Below are 25,623 nucleotides of genomic sequence, written 5' to 3' on the forward strand. Positions count from 1 at the left end.
GCCTTTTCATGTTGATTATTCTGGAGAATTAAAATACAGGGACAAAAATATGTATGAAAATTATTTTATTAATGGTACATACAGCGATACCTGGGACCAAATTATACCACAATGATTATTTTCATCTGAATAATTTATGTATTCAAAAGAAATGAAATCTTCAAAACATTTGGTACACATATTCCAACAATACAACTATTTCAAAAAACACAAAATCTAAGTCAGGAAATCAAACTGCTGAATTTGAGGTCAAAGCTGCTATCCAGTAGCAAGGCGATTTCATATAAACCGTCAAAATTCATTATTTCAGGTAACTATATTCAAAAAAACATAATTGGCAATTGCCAGAAAGAAAATGCAACATCTTCACATTATCAGTTGCAACATAAATCCTTACACCATTTATTTAAAAATAGTTTGGTTTGCAAAGCCTGCTACCAGAACTATTTGTTTTGACAAATAGCCTTTCAGTTCCTCTGCAACTATGTGCAAGCAGAATTGGCTCAGTGCCACATCTTTTTCTGACCATCATTGAATCTCTGCTTACTATGGCTAATGTTGCCAAGGCACTGTGTAATGGAAAAGGCACCTGCACAGTAACATAAGTGACTGAACATGTTATTTTAATAAATCATCAGACATTGTTGATATGTATTAAATCATTGAAAAACAAATTGTCAAGTTGTTTTTATCCAAAATTGATGTAAAAAACACAGATCTGCATCTGAACTGTTCATTAAAAGAAACCCTATAGTTATGCAATGAAATACTAACACTCGAAGGCTAGCTTTTATTTCTCTCACATAATTGAAGCTCAAATAACAACAATGTGTGTTTTTAGAGCCTTCTCCAAATATCAAATTGTCAATGGTTGCTTTGTAGGAGCCTCATAAATTGGATAAGCCACATAAAGAAAACTTAGGGCAGGTGTACAACAGTTTGGTCAAAGAGATAATTTTTTAAGATGCCGTAAAGGATCAATGGGAGGCAGAGAGATCAGCAGAAGGAACTCTAGAGCTTTGCGTCTTTGTTGCTAAAGAAACAGCCACCATCGGCAGAGGGATTAAATTTGGTGAAAAAGGTTAGAATTGAAGGGATGCAGATTACATGGCGGGATATGGAGCTGATGGGAATTGCAGAGATAGACAAGGATGAGGCCATGGAAGGATTAGACAAAAAGATTAAACTTTAGGAATCAAAGCAAGGTTTAACTGAGAGACAACATTGGGCAGCAGCACAGAACTGAAGTGTGAATGGGATTTGCTGCAAATTAGAATGAACAACGGAGTTCTGGATATGCTCATGTTTACAGAGGGAAGGATTTAAACAAGTAGTCTGGAGAGTGTTGGAATAGGTTTGCCTGGAGCTAATAAAGGTGTGGATAGATTCATCAGTAGCTGAAATAGAGTTTCAGATGAAATAAGAGCAGAATGGGTGGTTTTAGAGATAGTATGGGGAAATGCATTCTGAAGCTTAACACAGGATCAAATGTTAAACCCATTTTAGTGAAAATCTGGTTAAATTTCAGATTCTGTTGAAAGTAAAGAAATGAAATTGATGGCTGGTATTGTGACCAGCAACCACCAGGCTCTTGAATCACACTGCACAAACCAAATCACAATCCTACCCTAGCAACAATTTACTTTAGACTTTTAGACTTTAGAGTTACAGTGTGGAAACAGGCACTTCAGCCCTCCGAATCTGCACCAACCAGCGATCATCCCATACACTCACGCTATCCCACACACTAGGAACAATTTACAATTTTACCGAAGCCTAATTAACGTACAAGCCGACAAACCTGTACGTCATTGGAGTGTGGGAGGGAACCGGGACACCCGGAGAAAAGCCATGCGGTCACAGGGAGAATGTACAAACATCACACGGGCAGTAGCTGTAGTCAGGATCAACCTGGCGCTGTAAGGTAACAACTCTGCCGTTGCACCACTGTGACGCCCTAATGGACGATAGACTTTGTTTTTGGTTACACCACATACTTTAGTTTTACACTATTATAATCTGGTTACCTAGTATTACTGATTAACAATGCATTGCATTATTGTAAAGAGACAGCAGGTAAGATTTACATTATTCACTCCCAGTACATATGACAATTAAACACACTTCACTATATTGGTATACAGATAACCAAATAGAGGAAAACAAACATCAGTGGGAAAAAATACAGCATTTTAAAGTTACATCACAGTCATAATGCCTGAAGTATCATGACTCCTTACTTCCAAAGCCACAATTTACTCTGCTGCATCACCAGCCCTCTTTCTTCATCCACCATCAAATTAATCCCCAGAGCAAATAAGACAAAAAAATCTGGTAAATTAGCTAGCTGCAGGAAGCAGATAGCACTGAGGTCCAGTTTGACAGAAAAAACAAAGTCTAAATGTTGGGGGAAAAGCAAAGAATGTGAGGAATCCATCGTATCATACAGCAACACAAGGTTCTTTCACAAACTACTTCATGAATAAAGCATTTATGCAAAACCACTTCCAAAAAGTCTAATTAATTTCACCACATGACTCATGTAATCATTATATTGTCTGACGTGTATAATCCAAATTTGTTCTCTTAAATTTTGGTGAATTAGTTAAATTCATGAGGATAAATGGCTCAATGAATCACTATTTATCCAGTGACTAGCTCAAACAGATTGAAGAAGGAAAATCTTTGTGTAACTGAGGGGGGAAATCAGCTGAAGCTTAGTTAGAGTTCTATGTGTTACTATGCTGAGGTGGGGTACATTAGTGGCAGTTTCTACTTCTGATTGCACTGCCGTGATCAATTTTTGCAGGTGGTGCAACTTTACTGAAATACTTTCATGTTATACTTTTGCTCTTTCTACAGAGTTTAATTTCAATTCCCCAAAACTTGTCCATACTTCCAGCTTTTTATGTTTATCAACAAGGATTACTGAAGGATATAGTTGGGCACATAACTTGAGGTTTCTGATGTTATTCATTTACTTCCTCAAGACTGATTATTTGTTTGGTTCAAAGTCTTCCTGTTTGAGTTGATAGGCAGTTATGTTTTTTTTTATATCTCTTGCATCCTTTAACTAATATTCAACAGATGTTCAGTTGGAAAAGTGCAGATTTCAAAACACAGATGTAATGTACCATAAAGCATACATCCTCGTTGAAATTTCCTGAAGAGATTAAATGGATAAGAAGGCTCAAATTAATTGCTATTGCATCTGATTTTTGAAAAATGTAAGCTCATGAAAATAACACATTGCCAACAGAAAGGATTATTTGCAGATCCAGACAAATTCACTGAACAAAAGGTTGTGCTTGGAAAATGGTAACAACCTAGATGCATTTCAACAAGAAAGTGCAATTTTCTTATCATCTCCATTGCTTGAATTTGTTCACAAAGGCACAACTAAACAAGACACTGATGAAGAATAAATGATTCAGAGGACAAACTAAAATCCTGTTCAAAGATTGATTTTTGATATAATTCTAAGGAGAACAGATGTAGTGGCTGAGAACTTTAGCAAAAATTGGCAGGATTTTTGATGATCTGGGTAATTGAAAAAGCAAGAATTAATGATGGAGGATTTCACGTGATGGTGAATTTTGGTCATGTATGGTGTTGATGAGTGTGGTAATAGGACAGGAAGATGGTGCAGAGCTATGGAGAGGTGTAGCAATTGAAACACATGCAGGAACATTTCCATTAATATAAAATGTATCTAATATCTTATGTGTTGGTGCATCAGCTGCTAAATGTGGCTCATTACAACAAACTTGAAAATAATTATGACAAAGATAAATTTACTGAAAATATCTGCATGTTTGGTTAGCAGCCTCTTTTTAATCTTTAATGAAAATAAATGTTAAGACATTTAAACGGAAGATAAAAACATTGATTATTCCTTGAATCTGCCATTTCTGTTTCATTAACATAGTCTTTAACCTGACTAGACTGGACTTAATTTGTTTGCCTGAAGTTCATTTTCACTGCTGAAAAGTTATTTAAGTGCATGGACAAAAACAGCTTATTGCCTGTTACCTCTTTGATGCTTTCAGGATGAGCCGATTTGAGTAAGTAAAAATTATCTAGGCTAATTTCCAAAATTGTATTTCTGTAATCGCTCACTCTAAGCAACTGCTTTGAACTAAGTGCATTCTTTTGAAATTCAGCATGATAAACTGATAAATAAATTTCTGCTGACGTTTAGCAACTAATTCAATTATGAATCTTCAGAAATCGCCTCCCAAATGCTAACTAAATTGAACAAAATGATTCAAAACAACATTCTCATTGACTACTAACAAAAATCAGATCATCCTCTGCCTCCTCTTGTGATAAGTTCGAATGTACTAAAATGTATAATTTCTATTTATAAAATATATGAAATTCTACTTGTTAACCAGTTAAATATGCAGCAGATCTGTTAAATGGTTTGCAATTTCTGATCTACCTGTGAAATTCTGAGTAATCAGTGGAAAACATCCTTCTCAAGCTAAAGATTGCACAGATTTACAATAGCAAATGAACAAGTACTCTGATGCTGCTATATAGTACGTACTTTAGATGATAGATCATTTCTCAAATCACCTGCAGGACTATGCAATACATCCTGCTGTATCCAAGCTGGGAAATATTGAACATTGGACTTTATAAATGGGAAGAACGGAGCAAGCAATCCTCCAGGAGGTAACTGGAAAATTGTATCCAATACAGGGCACCTTATTTTAAACTGGCCTCGGGTGGTATGCAGAGAGTATTTCTTGGAATATTGACATCAGGGGGGCTTTGCACCCCTTGAAGTACAGAAAGCTAAGGGAAGATTTAATACTGTGCTCGATGCTATCAGCATTTTGATAGAGTGCTCAGTTTCCTGCGGCGGAAGAACTGATCATCATCAATCAGTGCTATCCGAGTCTGAAGAAGGGTCCAACCCGAAACGTCATCTATTTGTTTTCTCCAGCGATGCTGCCTGGCCTGCTGAGTTACTCCAGCTTTTTGTGTCTAACGTTAGTGCTATCTGGTTGTTTGCCAAATGACATTGGAAAAATTGAGGAGACTTTATATTGCTGATTTGAGTGAGTTGGAATGTACCACCTGAAAGAATGTCAATTACAACTGCCAACTATTAAAAAGCTATTTCAAGGAACTTGAACAGTCATGATGGGGTGAATGGCCTTCTACTCTGCTGTGTGAAGTGAAGTTAGTTGAGATGTCTGAATCTCCAAATGCATGAACTCTACTGGCTACATATAAAAGAATTGCAGGTCACTCAGTTTAGGTGCTACTTGGTAATGGAAATCCATGAAATCAAAGATAATTGTTTAGTTCCACATCGGAGAATGACAGCACAAAACTATTTATTTTCCTTCCTGTCATAATGTTGGTAGCTTGAAATGAGACAGAGATTTAGAAAACAGTTAAGGGAAAAATAGATACAAATATAACATGCAGGAAATTTCAATAAATGCATTAAATTGGTAATCATTTGTAATGTACTTTAACGTGTTGCAGTAATAGTGTCCATCAGATGAAAACCTTCATTTCAAAATTTTCAGATAAAGCAAACTCATTGGTATGACTTGAGAGATTGTGACTTACTATTTTACTAAATTTATAGAAAATCACAAGAAAAAAAAGAAAGACACACATTAGGGGACACTATTACTATTTTGAAACTTGCTTTGCTCCCCATAAAAACTTTATCCGAAAGGATGAATATTGCATGTTGCTTTAACGTGTCCTTTATACTTCCAAGTTAAGTAATAACTAATCCCAGTAGCAACATTGAATAAACTATGGGACACATGGTCTTATTTATTAATTTAATGGACAGGATTGGAAACAAGGCAAAATTAAGTTTGGTATCTTACTGTGACAGAACCAGATTTATCACCTTTTGATATTTCTTTCTTTGAGTGAGAAGATTTGTAGTTCAAAACTCTAATCAAGATATTTGAGTACTTACATAAATTTATGGACACAACCACTGCACATCAAGGGAGTTATGCTCATTTGAGATGCCACCTTTCGGATAAGATATTAAACTGTCTGATCTGTCTCCTTAGATGAATGGAGAGGTATCATGCATCCCTTTCCAATGGGATAAACAGAATAATTTTGGTGATTAGGTATTTGTTATAGATATTATGTGATTTTAGTATTTGGCATTTGTTTCCAAAGCAACAATACAAAACAAATAATCTGATTACTTAGTGCAACCTTGTACACAAATTGGCTGCTGTTTCCCAACTTTATTATTACCATTAACATTTAAAATTCTCATTAGCTATAATTTGTTTTGGGATGCCCTGAAGTCACTGAAAACACATTATTGTGGCAGTTTCTTTCTGTACTCTTATCCACAGGTAACAGACATTGTCAAACAATGTTATCATCTATTGACAAAACATTTTTCAACCCTATTGAAACCTTAAGTTGGTTAGACCATGAGCTGTGGGCAACCCTTGCAGCAATCTGGAATGGCGAGAAACTTCAGATAATGCTTTGCCAGTCAGAATGAACAGATCATAGTAATAACAGGGCATCACATTGTATATTTTTCTTTGTTTTACCATCATGGAGTAATGACTTGATTAATGATGAGCACTAATCACCGTACCGTTGCCCAATATCTTCCCTCCTCAAGTTAATGTCCATGAGTCGATCTGACTGAAAGTCCATCAGATCTGCCTCATTGAGTTGATACATGACTGATCTCGATCTGTTGGACTGGAAGCCTCCGCAATCTCCTGCTGAGACACCAGAGCCCATGGAGCGTAGTGGACGTCGTGTGGAGTACATCCGCCGCACATTGACTGGTGCTCTTTTCCGTCGCAGCTTCCTTAGCGCCTTGGACGCCCAGATGATGAGTCCCAGGAGCACCAAGAAAGCATTGGTGCCTGATAAAATCAAAATGAAATGCTGCACATCCAGAGGGCCTCTCGTTGGTGGCAAGGTAAGGACACCCAGGCAATGGTCACGGGATGCCACTTGACACACGTGCTCAGCGATGACACTTTCCAGGCACACGATGTAAGGAGTCTCCTCCCGTAGCTCCCTCAGAGTGACCCACTCCGACTTATCCTTGACATATATGAAGCGGTGAAACGTCACCGACTGGCCGAACCTGTCAAAGAGCACACGGAAATGCACAGTATTCCTGAAGCCTGGATGTGCCACCTTCCATCTGATGGTGGCAGTGGATGAGGTCACCTCCTCCATTGTCAGGTTGGTAATGTAGAGCTTATTGAATTCACAAGGGTCTGTTATCAGCGGTTTTTGCACCAATTTATCCTTAGATTTCAGGAGATAATATCGCTCAGATTTCGATGAAATTGGAAAAGTGGTGGAAGGTGTTAAAACATCCAAGGTCTCCCGGGCTGTGATCAGAGACTCTAAGGCTTCCCATTGATTTGGGCTGACTGTAACTGACTTAATCGATGAAGATTGGAGAACAAGATGCTTACTTCTGGGCGATAGGCTGGTGACTGGAACAGGTGAAGAAGACGGTTTCTGTTGCTGGCCTAAATGTCCATCAGTGTGCATGTTCTCTACGTCCAGGATGCGCTCTTGGTCTGATTGAACATCAATTACAGAGCCTTTGGAAAAGTTTAACAACGACTGAGCTTTATGAGAATAACACATCTCGGAGTCCGTCAAGTAATCCAGATACTTCCCGTTCAAACCGATGGGGTTATTACACAGGACAAATACAGTTAGCAGCCTGCCCTGGGCATGTGCCAAGCTCATCCACCGCTTTAAGCCTTTCAGCCTGCAGTTGCACGTCCAATTATTGTTGCTCAGATCAAGGCTGTACAGTGAGTTGGTAAACGCAAAGGTGTCTCCAGATAAGTAGGTCAAACGATTGTTTTTCAACTTCAACACCTTGAGAGCCGTCAGCTGTTTAAATGCATGTGGGTGGACACTGGTGATCTGGTTCTGACTGAGATCTAATTGTTCCAACTTTACCAAAGGATTCAGCAGTTTATATGGGATTTCTCTCAGTAAGTTATCATCAATAAACAACTCCTTCAACCCGTAAAGGCCTCCAAAAGCTTCGGAACTAATGTAAGAAATCTTGTTCTTACTGAGAGACAGTCTGGAGAGTTTCTGTAACATTTGGAAAACTCGGTTTCCAATATATTTGATATTATTTTCATCGAGGATCAAAGTTGTCAGAGAGCCAAGGTGTGCAAACACAGCACTGTTGTGTATGGATGTCTGGTTATTCTTGGCAAGGTTTAAATATATGAGCTTCCTTAAATTTATAAAGGTGCTCCCACTGATAACATGAATCTTGTTTGATTCTAACTGCAAGTAAAGGAGATTACCCAAGTGTTTGAAAATTGCATCTTGCAGGATCTCCAAAGAGTTTCCATCAAGTCTTAACTTAACCAAGTTATCTAGGTGTGAAAAGACATTTTGATTCAGCTTCTTCAAACTATTGTTATTCATATTTAAGAGCCTCAGTCTCCGGAGATAATTGAAAGCATTAGCAGGAATGTTTGAGATGATGTTATTACCCAAGTACAGCTCCTCCAATCTCGAAAGTTTCTCAAAGGTTTTCGGATGAATGTGTTCAATCTTATTGAATTGTAAGTCCAATCGAAGCAACCTGGTAAAACTAGTGAAATCGACGTCCGAGATATTGCTGATAAAATTGCCCCCTAGGCTGTAAGTCAAGACGTCCATGGCATTTTGCTGGGCTTCCGGCACAGTCTGGAGACCTCGGTTTGCACAGAGGAGATGCTGATGCTGACATTCACATTGCTCAGGGCAGAAAGAGTTAGCGGAACGGGTCAAACAAAGAAACATCAGCCAGACCATCCGTAAACTTTCCATTCCCAGTGGTCAGTGCCTTGGTTTTTATTATCCTTTGCATTCCCTCTTCCATGCAGGGGTTTCGCCTGATTTGAACCTTTCCACAAAGAAGCCGAGCAATTGTTTTACAAATATTCAGCTCCTCGCTTCTATGCTTTGTTAAGTACGCGAACAGGATGAAGGCTCCCAGTTAACTTCTTTTGCAGACTTCATTTGGAAGCACAATTACATTCCCCTGGTTGTGAAGAGCAGCCTAAGAGGCCAACGTCAGCAAAGATTGCTGCTCCCACCCCCACCCCACAACTACACCAAAACTGTGCCCCTAATAGTTGTGTTTCACAGTCGTGAAAGCACCAAGACACAAACAAGGAACGTTGGACGAGGACAGATTTAGAAAATGCACAAATATATGCCAAAACAGCCGGAAATTTGTACTTCCCTGCATTTCCCTCAAGAGACTTCAGCCAAAACGCAGATGTGTTTATGCAAAGGTCGAGCAGGGAGTGGGAGTGGTATAATATCGAGATACACTGTCCAGGACACTTTCACTGCCAGTGGCTTCAAGGAATCTGCAAACACACAACAGCGTGCTTCATTTAGAATGAAACACGTGATTCTCATTAAAATATGTTTTCTTCAAAAACATACCCAACCGTTTGAAAGTAGTGAAGACCATTATTTCCTCGGATCCATTTTTCCGATTTTGGATGGAACCCAGACAGTAAGTTTAATTCAAAAATTTGCACACTCCTTTCTTGGTATTTTTACAAGTACTACAATGCTCCAATCAAAGTAAATACTGTTCTAGTTACAGGTATAGAACCCTAATAAATCACAAGTGATATATAATCACGTATATTATAATCTCCAGTGGGATTGTTTGCAAATAAATTATGACACTTTCAATTTTAATGTTAAATTGAATGTGCAACCCACAGATGGAAATGAAATGAAACCATTAAAAAGGGTTAAACTTCAATGCAATAAATTAGTAAAATAAGGTTAAGGAAAGTTATCCAACTAATAATAAACAGAACTATCCTTAAGTGTGGATTAGCTGGATTTACCTGCTTTTCATAAATCCACTGCATACTCCAGCCAAATATCTCCCCCGCCCGCCCCCCATTTATTCACATTTGAACTGCTTTCATAGTTTACTATTACTATAAACAATCTCCAAGAAAGTTATTGCATTTAATAGTGCTTTGGTGCCTGTTTATGAAGAAGTCTATCTGTAAGCTTTTGCTGGCAAATGCATCCATCCGGATGTTCAAATTCATTGTTAATGAACTGGCAAGTAGCAGTTAATTACATCCCTGTCATGAATGGTTTGACAGATCTAACAACCGACTTCATTTAGTCTGGGATTGGTAGAGCGGTCCAAATAGAATTTAAGGAAATATTAAACAAAGCTTACAAATAGATGGTAGCTCCTAATCCAGCCAGACCATCCGTAAAGGCACTTTCAGAAATATGGATGTTTGTGTTGCTATTTTACAGATTATGGATTACATGATAACATGCTGGACATAATTTTCTTATATTATGCAGAATCAAATGCTTAAAGTTATTAGGTACTCACTAGCTCAGACTTGAACTTTGTCTGAATTTTTTGGTAATGATAATTGAGGAATTTAACTGGAATAACAATATGAATCCTGTGATGTCATTGTGCTATACTGTCAATCAAGGACATTCAATGTAGGGCCTTTGTAATGAGTTACTTGGTGAATTTGAACACTTGCCAAAATATCAATATCAATATTGAATAGAGATTTTGCAAGTATTACTGCATAGTGCTGAGCATTTAAGATCATGCCTGTTCACTAAGAGTTAACAGCTACAAACACAGATCGACTATTGGGGTGGAGCTACAAAAAGCAAGAACTGAGACTGCATTTGCTTCTTGCAAGGAGATTTAAAGGGATAGTCCACTGAGCTAGTCAAGGATACATTGATTTGAGCCTTGAATATGTTTCTCAACCGGTTAACTTGATATATACACCATACTTGTTGTAGTTAGTGATTGCATTTCATACGCAGAGGACAAGAATATACATTTAACCACCTTTGGAGATGGTGTATTACGCACACACTTAAACAAGTGCACATGCACGTGCCCATCCATAAGCACAAACATGCTGTTGTCTAACCTCATTTGAACTCCTTAGCATCACCGGAGTATTTCTTCGCCATTAAAATACAAGAAACAACAATAACTTGTAAGAATATATTTGGCAGCAAAAATGCCCTAAAACAATTGGCAGGAGTGACAACAGATAACATTTGAGACACAAAGCTACATAAAGAGAGAATAGGGCAAGGAACAACAATCTGATGAAAGAGGTTACATTTAAGAAGTATCTTAAAAGGGAGAAAAAGTGAAATATGCTTAAGGAGGGAAATCCAGGCTATTGGAAAAGTTGTAGGCATGGCCAGCAAAGGGGGGAGTGATTCAAATTATGATACTCAAAAAGCCCAATTTGTGAGAGTGGAGATATCTTGGAAAGCTCTACGAGAGTAAGAGATGGAGAGTTGCAGAATTTGAAGCAAGAATCATTATTTAAAAATTGAGGCTGGTGTGGATCATAAACACAGGATGTTCAGGAGTTGGTGAGGGATAATACACATGCAGCAGAGATTTGGATTATGGGGATAGGCAATGCGCAAAGTTTTATCTTTGAACAGTCTAGATCTACCACTGCAAAGCAATCAAAATAGTAATTATATTGTCGTTAATTTTCCCTCATAGTTTAATGTATTATAGCATCCAGAAGCTCACAGTTGGATATAAAAGTTCATCAAGTGCATAAAAACAGTGACCATTACAAAGGGACACAGACTACAACAAAGGAGCAACAGTTTACTTAAAGATGAGCACAGTTTTAAATGATAAACCAAACTAAAGAATGCCATTTAAATAGGGACCGATTACAATTAATGATCTGAGAGGGGGAAGTGAGCTATAGACTGGGGAAAATAAATCCAAAGTGATTGTACGAACTTAGGTAAAGAATATGAAACATCTTTCATCAGGAGTGAGATGCTGACATTTGAATGAAGAAACTTGGGAGATGAAATATAATGAATAAATAAAACTGAACATAAACTGAGAAAGTGTTTTTTTTTAAAAATCCTGGCGCAAGTGAATTGAGGTTCAGTTGCACCAAAGTAAAAGGATCATCAGACTGAAAGATTCCCAGTTGTGAATGGGTAAGAGTATGATGATTTACAAACTAGTAATACCATTCCTGGGACAGTGTCCTCCTGCATTGCAGCTATCTGTTAGACAGCAGAGTCTGACACAGTGGAGATAAAGAGATGAAAGTTGAAAATGAGCAAGTAACAACAGCAGTGAGTTAAATGAAAACAGGTGAGGGGAAAAAGGGATATTGAAGAGTCAGCACAGAGCAAACGTGAAACTACATGGGTTTCTTAGTCCAGCAAAGAAAGCTATTGTTTCTGAGTTGAGACTCTTAAGGAAACAGGTATTAAATAGACACTTACCGTTAGAATGTTTGTACAGACAAGCTCACCCCTCTCAGAGGGAGTAGTAGAATTACCAGCAAAACATAGCTAGAGAGGTTTGCCTCTCTGAGGGTGGAGTTTCAATACCAGCAGTCCAGAGCCAGGGACATTAACCCTTCTTGAACCATAATTGGCAACAGTTGGTTGAGGAAAGGATTTCTGGCTCTTGTATATCCAAAACCAGTCACCAGCCTGTCACAATTCAATCTATCTGAACAAAAGATCCGACAAGTAACACAAACACAAACACTAATTACTCTTAAAGGAAAGGAGGTGTTTTAAGCCACAGCTTGACCAAAAATGAATAAAAAATGATGGATGTTCCTAAAAACTGTTGAAATTCAAACCTTGGAGAGAATTGGCTGAAATAGTTGACTGCATTAACAGGAAGATCTTTGTATCCTCCTCTTTCTCCTCATTACCTTTGTACTTATCCTGGAGAGGGAGCAGTATTTTATAGTTAATAGTAACTGTGATCCTCAGCCAATTCTCAGATATTTGGCCCAGGGCACCCCACCGAATCAGCTCACAGGATGACTAGCCTCCCAGAGAGACAAAGTAAAATCCTACTTGAAAATGTTTCCCATGTGTGCTAATTGAATCCATAAGATCAGCCAAACAAAATTTCTGAATGGTTTTTAGCTCCTATTTAAATAATATAGCTTGAATGTTAGACCTGGTTTTGTCTTATAATAACCTCTGAAACTTAAATGTGCAGTGAGACATAGTGTATAGGAATGGCATTGCATAAAATAGTCATTTTAATCAATGGAGAATACTAGGCATTAAGACATTTTAAAAACAAATTGTTAATAAACTACTCTTAGGTGCTTTAAGTATTTAATGTTTTTTTACATTTTATGTCAGAAAAACTTTTGAATGTTTGTTAATGTCCAGTATCAAAATTTTTCTGAGGTGCTTTGATGGCAGAATTTATGTTGCTAAAGTGTTGTCATGCAGGACTTTGTCAGAAGGTATGGACTGACAACAGAATGCAACTTTCTATATGAGTTAGTGCACAAAGAATGTCTGAACTTTCTTTGGAATTCAGTGGCGAGCAAAGGCATTCAGCCAATGTTTTACATCATGTATTTAAATATTTATCGATCGTAAGCAACTGGAAAGCAAGGATTGAAATGTCTTTTTTTTTGTATTGTTTTCAGGAATGGTCAGGCCAGGGAGAAAAACAAAACAATGTTTTCTGGAGTATTTTCCAGTGATGAATGTTTCCTCTTCCACGTGGGATAAATTCAGAAAATGCGGGTAATGTTTAGCAGCTCAGTGGGTTGGGCAGCATGGGCTGGGAGGGGTGGGGGTTGGGGACATGGTCTCTTGTGGTCAAGGGGAGGGGGTGCTCATTGGCCTGAGGCATCAGTTCTGATCCTTTGCTGAGTGTTTCCAGCATTTTCTGTTCTTGTTTTAATTTCCAGCATTTGCAATTATGTTTTTTTTTGCTTTTCAATCCCTGGCTGGTTCCAATATATTTCCAGTTTTCTCTCTCCAAAATTACTGCATGATCTGTGTGTTGTCAGCATTCTTATCCATTTCAGGCTGCGGTGTTTTGTATCTTACACTTTGAGCAGGTCTTTTCCTTCCGCTGTCCGTCTATTTGCATCTCCGTCGGACACCAGTCTGGGTCATTGATCTTCCCTTGTCTCCACCTTACCACAGACATTGCCTGAGTTCTCTCTGTCTTCTCTACAAATTAAAGCATATCCATCTTTAAAATATATCCCCAATTCTCAAAATCATTGACATGACATGTTAATTCTGTTTTTCTTTCTACAGATGCTGCCTCACCTATTTCCAGCAATTCCCATTTCCACTGTGTGCAGTTCCCTGTGCTTGTCCTTTAATTGGAATTTAATTCCTCTGGAATTCCAGATGGACAACAGGGCTCCACCCAAATGCCAGTGACATCTTGCTCTACATCATTATCATCTCAATTCTTCCCCGCTGCCTCTGATATGTCATATTTTTTTGTCCAACATCCAGGATTAGATGAGCAAAGTTTTCATACAATTAAATATTATGAAATTTGTGGGTGTTTCCCTTGTCTGCTGCCAACAGATCATTTCCAAGCCTAACAGTTTCATTCCTTTCTCTAAAGCCACTGTCTGGTGCTGAGATTTAAAGTTATTTGACCCAATCTGACTTTCTGATGCCACATCCTCGCTGTACAAAGTTTAATTCAAGTACTGTTGAAATCGTCATCCATATCTTTAACTTAAAGTTTTACTTTTTGAATGGTTTCTGGCTAGCCTTGCAACCTCCATTAAGTTGTATTCATCCAAGATCTCCTGATTGTATTCAACTGATACCATCTACTTTGTCAATGTTGTTGAGTTATATTTGAGTTAGTTGCTGAGTTAGTTAAATACTCGTTAGCAATGCTGCTGAGTTCAATGAATGAACGAGTGAATAAGTTTATTGGCCAAGTATGTGCATTTACAAGGAATGTGCCTTGGTGCGCCACTCACAAATGACAACACAAACATACAGTTAACAATTAAGAATAAAGCATAACCATATCAGACCAATAAGGATACAACATTATGGTCTAAACATGTGGGTGAAAATAAACCAGAGCAAAAAAGAGACGACAGACTTTGGTTATTGAGTAGAACTGCTACTCGTGGAAAAAAGCTGGTTTTATGTCTGGCTGTGGCTGCTTTGACAGTCCGGAGTCGCCTTCCAGAGGAAAGTGCTTCAAAGATTTTGTGGCCAGGGTGAGAGGAGTCAGAGATAATCTTGCCCGCTCGCTTCCTGGCCCTTGCAGTGTACAGTTCATCAATGGGGGGGGAAGGTTGCAGCCAACAAACTTCTCAGGTGATCGAACGATCCGTTGCAGCCTCCGGATGTCGTGCTTGGTGGCTGTGCCAAACCAGACCGTGATGGAGAAGGTGAGGACGGACACAAGGATAGCAGTATAGAATTGCCTGTGGCAGATTGTGTTTCTTCAGTTGCCGCAGGAAGTACATCCTCTGTTGGGCCTTTTTGACTGTGGGATCGATGGTGGCCCCCCCATTTAAGGTCCCTGGAGATGATGGTTCCAAGGAACTTAAATGACTTCACAGATGTGACTGTGGTGTTGTTGATGGTGAGTGGGGGGGAGGGGAGGGGGAGCACTTTTCGAAAGTCTACAATTAGTTCCACTGTCTTAAGAGCATTGAGCTCCAGGTTGTTGCGATGGCACCAGGACGCCAACTGTGCCACTTCCCGTCTGTAGGCAGCTTCCTCCCCATCCTGGATCAGTCCAATCAGGGTAGTGTCATCCGCAAACCTGAGGAGCTTGACAGAGGAGTCTGTGGAGGTGCAGTCGTTGGTGTAGAGAGAGTAAAGGAGAGTAAAGGAGTTAGTTAAATACTCATCTTTTTTAAATCCTTCTAGAGACTTTTCTATTCCCCATCATTGTAATCTGTAATCAAATTCACTGATTTTCACTGGACCATTGGTAATGGTAGCTTTAAGATGTCTTCTCTAAACCTTTCCAAATCTCTTTTCTCCTTTTATACGTTCCTTCCAACTTTATAGTTAGTTCAATTCACTTCAATGTACAGTAAGTTAGAATTAGCTGGGGTACAAAGGAGATGATTTTTTATCATTAAAGTCAGAGTCATAGAGCTATGCAGCGTGGAGCCTGATTCACGGTGAGGTGGAGACCTGAGGAACCATGATTCCCCATTTATGCAGGTCCCACCAGCCAACATTTGGCCCATGTCTCTCGAAACATTTCCTGTCCGTGTACCTATCCAAATGTCATTTACATTTTGTTATAGTACTTGCCTCAACTACCTCTTCTGTATACTACCACCCACCACCCATATACCATATTCCACCACCCACTGTGTGAAAATGTTGCCCATCAGATGTGAACAAGTTATCCATTTTGATTTCCCTAATCTGGGTAAAAGATTCAATGTATCTACCCTATCTATTCCCCCATGACCTTATACGCCTCTATAAGATCACCCCTCAGCCTCCTGCACTCCAAGGAATATGGTCCTAGCCTGTCTAACCTCTCCCTATTGCTCAGGCCCTCAACTCCTGGCAACATCCTTGTAAATCTTCTCTGCATTCTTTCTAGCTTAACAATAGCCTTCCTCTAGCAGGATGACCAAAACAGAATACTCCAAATGTGCCCTCACCAACGTCTTGTACAATTCTAACATAACATCCCAACTCCTATACTCAGTATCCTGATTGATGAAGGCCAATGCACTGCAAGCCCACTTGACCACCTTATAGAAACAGAAACATAAAAAATAGGTGCAGGAGGAGGCCATTCAGCCCTTCGAGCCAGCACCGCCATTCATTGTGATCATGGCTGATCATCCACAATCAGTAACCTGTGCCCAACTTCTCCCCATATCCCTTGATTCCACTAGCCCCGAGAGCTCTATCTAACTCTCTCTTAAATCCATCCAGCGATTTGGCCTCCACTGCCCTCTGTGGCAGAGAATTCCACAAATTCACAACTCTCTGGGTGAAAAAGTTCCTTCTCACCTCAGTTTTAAATGGCCTCCCTTTCATTCTGAGACTGTGCTCCCTGGTTCTGGACTCCTGCAACATTGGGAACATTTTTCCTGCATCTAGCTTGTCCAGTCCTTTTATAATTTTATATGTCTCTGTAAGATCCCCTCTCATCCTTCTAAACTCCAGTGAATACAAGCCTAGTCTTTTCAATCTTTCCTCAAATGACAGTCCCGCCATACCAGGGATCAATCTCGTGAACTTACGCTGCACTGCCTCAATTACAAGGATGTCCTTCCTCAAATTAGGAGACCAAAACTGTACAAATACTCCAGATGTGGTCTTACCAGGGGCCTATACAACTGCAGAAGAACCTCTTTACTCCTATACTGAAATTCTCTCGTTATGTAGGCCAACATGCCATTAGCTTTCTTCACTGCCTGCTGTACCTGCACGCCAACTTTCAGTGACTGGTGTACAAGGACACCCAGGTCTCGCTGCACTTCCCCCTTACCTAACCTGACACCACTGAGATAATAATCTGCCTCCTTGTTTTTGCCGCCAAAGTGGATAACCTCACATCTATCTACATTATACTGCATCTGCCATGCATCTGCCCACTCACTCAACCTGTCCAGGTCACCCTGCAACCTCCTAACATCCTCTTCGCAGTTCACACTGCCACCCAGCTTTGTGTCATCTGCAAACTTGCTAGTGTTACTTCTAATTCCTTCCTCCAAATCATTAATATATATGGTGAATAGTTGCGGCCCCAACACCAAGCCTTGCAGCACTCCACTCTCCACTGCCTGCCATTCTGAAAAAGACCCGTTTACTCCTACTCTTTGCATCCTGTCTGCCAACCAATTCTCTATCCATGTCAACACTCTACTCCCGATACCATGTGCTCTAATTTTGCTCATCAATCTCCCGTGTGGGACCTTATCAAAGGCTTTCTGAAAGTCCAGATACACTACATCTACTGGCTGCCCTTCATTCATTTTACTTGTCACATCCTCAAAAAATTCCAGAAGATTAGTCAAGCATGACTTCCTCTTCATAAATCCATGCTGACTTGGACTTATCCTTTTGCTGCTATCCAAATGCACCGTTATTACCTCTTTAATAATTGACTCCAGCATCTTCCCCACCACCGATGTCAGGCTAAATGGTCTGTAATTCCCCGTTTTCTCTCTCGCTCCTTTTTTGAAAGGTGGGATAACATTAGCTATCCTCCAATCGACAGGAACTGATCCTGAATCTATTAAACATTGGAAAATGATCACCATTGCATCAACTATTTCTAGAGGCAACTCCTTGTGTACCCTGGGATGCAGACCATCAGGCCCTGGGGATTTATCAACCTTCAGTCCCATCAGTCTACCCAATACTATTTCTCGCCTAATGCAAATTTCTTTCAGTTCCTCTATCCCCCTAGATCCTCTGTCCTCTAGTACATCTGGGAGGTAGTTTGTGTCTTCCTTAGTGAAGACAGATCCAAAGTACCTGTTCAACTCATCTGCCATTCCCTTGCTATCTATAATAATTTCACCCGTGTCTGCCTTCAAGCGACCCACATTTGTCTTTACTAATCTTTTTCTCTTAACATATCTAAAGAAGCTTTTACTGTCCTTCTTTATATTCTTGGCTAGCTTCCCCTCGTACTTCATCTTTTCTATTGTACTTTGAAAGTTTCCCAATCCTCTGGCTTTCTGCTACTCTTTGCTGTGTTATACATCTTTTCTTTTAGTTTTATTCCATCCCTAACTTCCCTTGTCAGGCACAGTTGCCTCCTACTCCCCTTAGAATGTTTCTTCCGCTTTGGAATGAAATGATCCTGCATCTTCCGGATTATGCCCAGAAATTCCATCCATTGCAGTTCCACCATCATTCCTGCTATCTACTAACAACACCACTTTCAGGAACTATATACCTGCACTCCTAGAACCCTCTGTCCTATAACACATCCCCATTTGATGTCCTGTCTTTTTCCTATATAGGGACTTATGATAGATGCTTTGGTCCTTTGGCACTTTTATATGCTTCCTTGGGAAAGCAGCCAGCATTACTAAGGACCATTCATATCCTGGTCATTCTCTCCTCGCCCCTCTCTCATTGGACAGAGGATACAGAAGCTTGAAATCACGTACCACCAGATTCAGGAAAAACTACTTCCCTGCAGTAATCAGACTCTTAAATTGATGTCTCATATATCCTTCCCTGTAAACAGATTCACCCAATTGACTTCTGCAGGTTTCTGATAATGACTCCAAAATTGGTCTTGCCCTCAATATAGGACATTAACTATGATCCAGTCCAATCCATCTTCCCAACTACTTTAAAACTAAAAGAATTAAGGTCACTGGTCTCAAACTGTACACCCACTGACATTTCAGTCACCTGCTCTACTTTTTCCTCTTACAGGTAGAGGAATAGATCGTCTGTTGTAGGACCCTCCATACATTGGTTAAGGAAACCTTCCTGGACACATTTAACAAATTCCACCCTGTTCAAGCACTTTACACTATGGGTGATCCAGTCAATATAAGGCAAGTTGAAATCTCCCAATATTACTACTCTATTATTTTCATAGCTATCTGCAATCTCCCAAACATCCTCTAATTCATGCTGACTAATGGGAGGACTATAAAAACAGTCCTATCAATGTAAAAAAGACAAAGTGCTGGAGTAACTCAGTAGGTCAAGCAGCATCTCTGGAAATCCAGAGATGTTGCTTGACTCACCAAGTTACTCCAGCACTTCGTGTCTTTAAAAAAAAATCGGCATCTGCAGTTCCTTGTTTCAAAGGTTTCAAAGGTCTGTTTATTGTCACGTGTACCAATTAAAGTGCTGTGAAACTCGATTACCATACAGCCATACAAAAAAAAAACAACAAGACACACAACTACATAAAAGTTAACATAAACATCCACCACAGTTTCTACCATCAGTGCAATCATTCCCTTCCTATTTTTAAATTCTACCCATTTAGCCTCACAGGACAATCCCATGAGAATATTCTCTCGAAACCCTTTTATTATGTCCTCGCTGATCAAAAAGACAACCAATCTGTCATGCCCTTCTCTTCCCTGCATGCTTGTAGCATCTTTATCCAATAATACTTAGCTGCCAGTCCTGGAGTTCACATAGCCAAGTTTCTGTTGTGGCTATAATATCCCAGTCCCACGAGCCAATCGAATGTGTGAGTTCAACCGCCTTGCCTAGTAAGCTTCTAGCATTAAAATTTAATGCGTTTTGAATACCATCAGTCTTTCCTCTCTTTTTATTGTGCACCTGCCTGTCCTGCTGCCAATGTTGTTCTCTTTGATTACAGTATTTGCCCACAACCTCTTGTCTGTCTACCTTTTGCTCTGGAACACCTCTGTCCCAGAAGAGATCCCAGTGATCCAAACATTTTAATCTCTCCCCACTGCACCAACACGTCAACCACACATTCACTTGGTCTATCCTTTCATTCCTGTCCTCACCAGCATGTGGCACTGGGAGCAACCCAGAGATTAACACCCAACATTGTGCTTTTAAACCTCTTTCCCAATTCTCTATATTTACTCCACAGGACCTCATCCTTTTTCCAACCTATGTGATTGGTATTGATGTGCACAATGATCTCTGGCTGCTCACTCTCTTCTTGAAAATGTTCTCCAGCTGCCCCGAGACATACTACAGCAGGGAGACAACAGACCATCCTGGAGTCCCATTTACGTCCATATAACCTCCTGTATGTTTCCCTAACTATAACATCACCTATCACTATCGCCCATATCTCACTTCAACCTACCCTGTTATTCTTCAGTGCCAGTCCTGGTGCCACAGATCTGATTGCTGCTACTTTCGCCTGCAGTCATCCCCCCACGACAGTATTGAAAAGGGTATAAGTGTTTTCACTTGACAGCCGCAGGACATTCTTGCGCTCTCTGCCTAAGCCCTTTACCCTTCCTGGTGGTCACCCATCTACTTTCTATCTGCACCTTGGGCGTGGCCACCTCATAACAAATCCTATCTATGACACTTTCATTCTCCTGAGGTCGTCCGGCCACAGCTCCAATTCAGGGATGGATGGATCATTTTTGTTACCGTCACATAGGGTTTTCTTTACTTTAGAATTTAGAGCTACAACGCGGAAACAGGCCCTTCAGCCCACGCCGACCATCGGCTAGTGCTATCCTACACACTAGGGATAATTTACAATTTTACTGAAGGCAATTAACCTACAGGGAGGATGAACAAACTCTCTACAGACAGCACCTGTAGTCATGATTGAGCCTTGGTCAAAAGTCACATGCCTTTAGGCATGTGACTCCACTGCTGTGCCGACTGGGTTTTGTGTGTGACTGCACAAGAGCTCTTTCAGTACAGTTGGATGAATTAAAATATGGAGTTCAAGGAAGAGTTGACCTGGACTTGGGAGATAATAGCATATTTAGGGGATGCAAGACACTGAAGATGATGGAATCTGGAGCAAAAAACAACGGCTGCAGGAACTCAGCAGCATCTGTGGAAGCAAAAGGACAATGTTTCAGATTGTGACCTTGCTTCAGAGGTGGCATTGTAGATAGAAGATAACCAGCATACCGAGGGGAGAGGAGGGAGTGTGAGTGTTTGGTACGTGGAACCAGGAGAGGTGGGAGATGGAGCCAGAACGGAGGTGTAATAGAATTTGGAGATGGCATTGTAATATAGAAGCAGAGGGAATTTTTTTCAGAATGGTCACAATAGCAGAGTTTTTCTTAAATTGCGGGATGGTAACAAGAGGAAAGAAACTGTCAACAGTATGGTGGCAAGGAAGATCATCTCATGGACAGAAAAACACTTCAGAGACTGCAAGAAGAGAGAAGTTAGAGAAATATCAGAGTTTAAGGCATAGATAGATTCTCTTGCAGGAGGTTTGGTCCCAGAATCTCACATTTCTCAATTTTATGGAAGAGAATCACATTTGAAATTGGAGGTAAAGATCAGGAAAATGGAGATGGGTTGAAGGTGGGTTGCTGGAAAGAAGAGGAATGAAGGGTTTACTGTATCCCTGAACACGAGCAGTTTTGGCATCCCAAGGGTTAAACTGACTTTTAAATGAGGAGCTCTCTCCAAGGGAAAAACATTCTTCTGTACACTTATTTAAAAAAAATAACACTTCATTGTGAATTTGTAATTAGTTTACTCAAAGTCAACTTAATTTTTATTCCCATTGAGGAAATACTCATTGACATTTTTAACACATCTGGCACAAGAGGTTGTTAATACTCGACACATGGGAATAGGAAGTGACTGCAGGTCGTAAGTCCACAAAATAAGGCAATTATTTTTCCATTCACATCTTCCATGCCTTGACAAATGGTTAAAAAAAGCTTTCATTACATTGCACAACAATGTTTTATTCTTTATTATCTCATTAACATACAATCCCTTCCACCTGCTGCTCCACATAATTCATTCCACAACAAAGATCAAAAGAAAAATCCTGTGTTGGTGATGAAGCGGTCAATCATGTCAAAGGCTCTTTCAGGTTGATCATATGGCAGTATGTGTCCTCCACCTCGAATAATTACCTTGAACAGAAATAATAAAATCCATCTTATTACAATGATGGCAGCAAAAAAAAATATTTGCCATTATTGCAAATTAACACTTCCTGAATATTATGTAGTTTCCAGCAACAATTTTATATATTATATTGTTTATCTGTCAAGAATCATTGCAGCCATCTTGTTGGAAGACATTTTCTAAAGCCATAGATATCATAACCGTTTATGAAATCATTCTTCACTCTTTCCTCATGAATAACCACCGTGTATTTTATTTCGTAATTCTTCATGCCATGGAGCATTACTCAATTTCAGCTTAGATTGCTGAAGGAAACAAAAGAGATAAGCATGTGACTTTTTCCCTCCCCACTTCTCCATACAGTTCACTACTGATCTGTGGGGTAGGAAGGGGCTTAATATGTGCTTAATATTTCCCAACAGTAGCAGATGAAAATGGCAGACTGAAATCAATGAAAGAGATGCAGTATCTGGTGGACATTCAAGGTTGAACTGAAGGACTTATGCAATCCCCCATACCCTGTAACACTTGCATTGTTTGTCTACTGCTTCTGAGGTACGTTGTATTATAATCTTTGCCAGAATCTTGGTTGGAATTGATAGAAGAGTGATCCCTCTCCAATTGTTACACTCTCTTAAGTTGCCTTTCTTTGGTATCCTTAGTTGGCGATTCAGTGCTAATATCTAGGTCATCCTCTGCTTGTTGGGTGATAGCCTCTATTATGGGCGGTGTTCTATTCAATACTTCATTAAAGTGTTCCACCCAGTGGGCTTCTTGTTCCGTTGTTAGGAGTCGGCCCTTTTTGTCCACAATTGGTGTCTCAGTGGTTCAACGATGTTTGCCACAGATTATTTTGGTTATCTTGTAGACCTTCCCTTGCTCTTCTTTCTTATTTGCATCTTCTGCTTGCTTGGCTAGATCTTCCAGGTATGTACGCATGCCCGTTTGTCAGCTCTGCCTTTCCTCTGAACTGCTTTGTTGCTTCTTGATATTGCTTCTTGTATCTTTCTTGCAGCCGTTTGGATTTTGTTTCATTTATTTGCTTCTTTAATTTTCTCCTATTTTTAATGGTTTGCCATGTGTCTTCAGTTATCCATTTCTTCTTTATCTTCTGCTTGAACCCCAGGCAGGCTTCACTGGTTTTCACACAAGCTATTTTGGTTTGTTCTCACACAGTATTAATATTAATAATATTTGCATTTGGCTCTGTGTGATCATCCATATCTACTAGTGCCCGAAATCTGTTCCTTAATTGTAGCACGAAATAACTTTTCACTTTTGGGTCATGTAGTTTCTCAACGACAAACTGTTGCCTGCCTGTCTTTTTGCTCCCTGTTTTCCTCAGTTTAACTTTGAGAATAGTCAGGACCAGGTGATGGTCGCTACCAACATCAACTCCCCGTTTAACCTTAACATCAAGTAATGAGCGTCTCCATGTGCCTTTTATCATCAGTTTGATGGGATGCTTGACTAAAGAAAATGTAGCTAAAAAAATGTGTGTACTGCAGAAGTCAAACCCAGACAGCTAATTTGGTTGCAGAGATACTTAACTATTGTGTCAGTTGCATGGAGGTTGTTAATGGCTGAATCTGCCTTAATGTCTGGTTACCCCAGTGTGATAATTGCCTCTATTGTTTACATGGTTGGATGTCCGAATGTAACAAGGACCTAAACTGCCTTCATGTCTGGTTACACCAATATAATTGCCTCTATTGTGTGCCTCTATTATGTTCCTTGAGCACTGAAACGTGCATAAAGTTTAGCTCAGATAGCTAACTTTTGGAGCAGGTTTATTCCATATATGGTAAAGCCATCTGTTTGTGGATTTTGCGTGTCACCTCCATAATAAAAAGAAGCTGTATCCTGCTATTGCTGAAGTGGGTGCTCAGATCTGGCAAGTATAGCAACATACTTGTAGCCGGCTCTGCCACTTCCCGCCTGGGCGTTAGTGGGTAAGCTTTTTGTGTTTTAAATTGATTAGCGTGGTTGTCTATAAGTTACAAGGTCAAGAACTTTAACAAAGGTTCTGCACAAAACCCTGCATCATGTTGGTGCTGGAATCCTCCACCGCCCTGACAGTGTACGCTGGCATTCTGACAAGCCTGGCAATGCGCCAGGAATTTCCCAATGGCTGCCCCCTGTAGGCTTCTGCATCAACATCTACAGCCGAGTCCTCTGCAGTGAACGTGCGTGAGATCTTGGTGAACTGGCATTCGCTCAAGTTGTTTCCCTGACCTGGCTGCAGTCCAGTGAACGCAGGTCCTGTCTCTAATCTTTAAACAAAACATATATCTGAATTTCTAAGCTGGTGGCTGATTATATCCCTAGACTACCAGCCAGAACTCTGGGCTATGGATTCTGGAATAAAAGTTCAAATCCCATCATGATAGATGAGAAATTTAAATTCAAGTAATTAAGTAAATCTGACATTTTAAAAATCTAGACTCAGTGACTATGAAACTATCAAATGAATGTAAAAAAGTCATATAATCCACAAGTATACATGGAGAAGGAAATCGGACACCCGTTTGGTCACCATTCCACCATTTGCAACCTTTTGTCTTTTCACTTTCTCCACCCTTTCTTCCCCATCTGACTCACCTGCCAGTTACCCCTTCCTCTCCTGGATCCACTTATCATGCCAGTTCTTGCCTCATCCCTCCCCTCACCTCATTCTATCACTCATCTCACCTCTACTCCATCAGACTGAAAAGGGTCTCGACACAAAATATGATCTACCTGATCTGCTGAGTTCCTCCAGCAATTTTTTTTAAACTTTGCCTGGTCACCTATGTTGGAGCCTAATGCGTTTGACTTTCACCTGCCAATTCTGATCCAATTCTGTGTTTACATGTAAATATTTTCTTGACAGGATTCTATTTACGTGCAGAATGTACATCTGGTGACCTCAAGGAAAGCTCCATTCAAGAGTAAACTACTAATTCATCAAACCATTTCCTTCATTTCACACAGGATTATGGAGTTCTATTCAAGTGGACAAAAAACAACAACAAATCAAAACAATAACAAGATTTCAGCTTGTGTAGAAGCAGGTTTCATGTGAAACAATATCTAGCAGCTGCATCCCTTTCATTGGCACTCATTCTCATCTGACCTGAAGGAAAATAAAAATGAGTAATTTAATCAGCCAACTATGTTATGTTTTCAAAAAGGATATTCACCTCTACTTCCTATTCTTCCCTCTATTTAATGCAATCGGATCATGTAGGATAACTTTACCCAATAGTT

The 25,623-nt window shown here is 39.8% G+C and overlaps 2 protein-coding genes across 4 annotated transcripts in view; both read right to left on the reverse strand.

Moving 5' to 3' along the window:
• Positions 1-6,600: 6,600 nt before the first annotated feature.
• Positions 6,601-8,835, reverse strand: LOC144610020 (TLR4 interactor with leucine rich repeats-like). Its single transcript, XM_078428476.1, has one exon. It carries the CDS (start codon positions 8,833-8,835, stop codon positions 6,601-6,603), a length of 2,235 nt encoding a protein of 744 aa, XP_078284602.1.
• Positions 8,836-20,841: 12,006 nt separating this feature from the next.
• cpvl (carboxypeptidase vitellogenic like) overlaps positions 20,842-25,623 on the reverse strand; it is a 63,780-nt gene continuing 58,998 nt past the window's right edge. Inside the window, exon 12 of one of the 3 annotated variants that reach the window (XM_078428508.1) lies at positions 20,842-22,379. In XM_078428508.1, coding sequence (XP_078284634.1) covers positions 22,278-22,379 — 102 coding nt within the window. In that variant the 3' untranslated portion in view covers positions 20,842-22,277. The remainder of the gene's footprint in view (positions 22,380-25,623) is intronic. The other 2 variants (XM_078428500.1, XM_078428489.1) reach the window with 2 other exon arrangements.

The sequence above is a fragment of the Rhinoraja longicauda genome, chromosome 2, assembly GCF_053455715.1.
Source record: "Rhinoraja longicauda isolate Sanriku21f chromosome 2, sRhiLon1.1, whole genome shotgun sequence".
Lineage (NCBI taxonomy): Eukaryota > Metazoa > Chordata > Chondrichthyes > Rajiformes > Arhynchobatidae > Rhinoraja > Rhinoraja longicauda.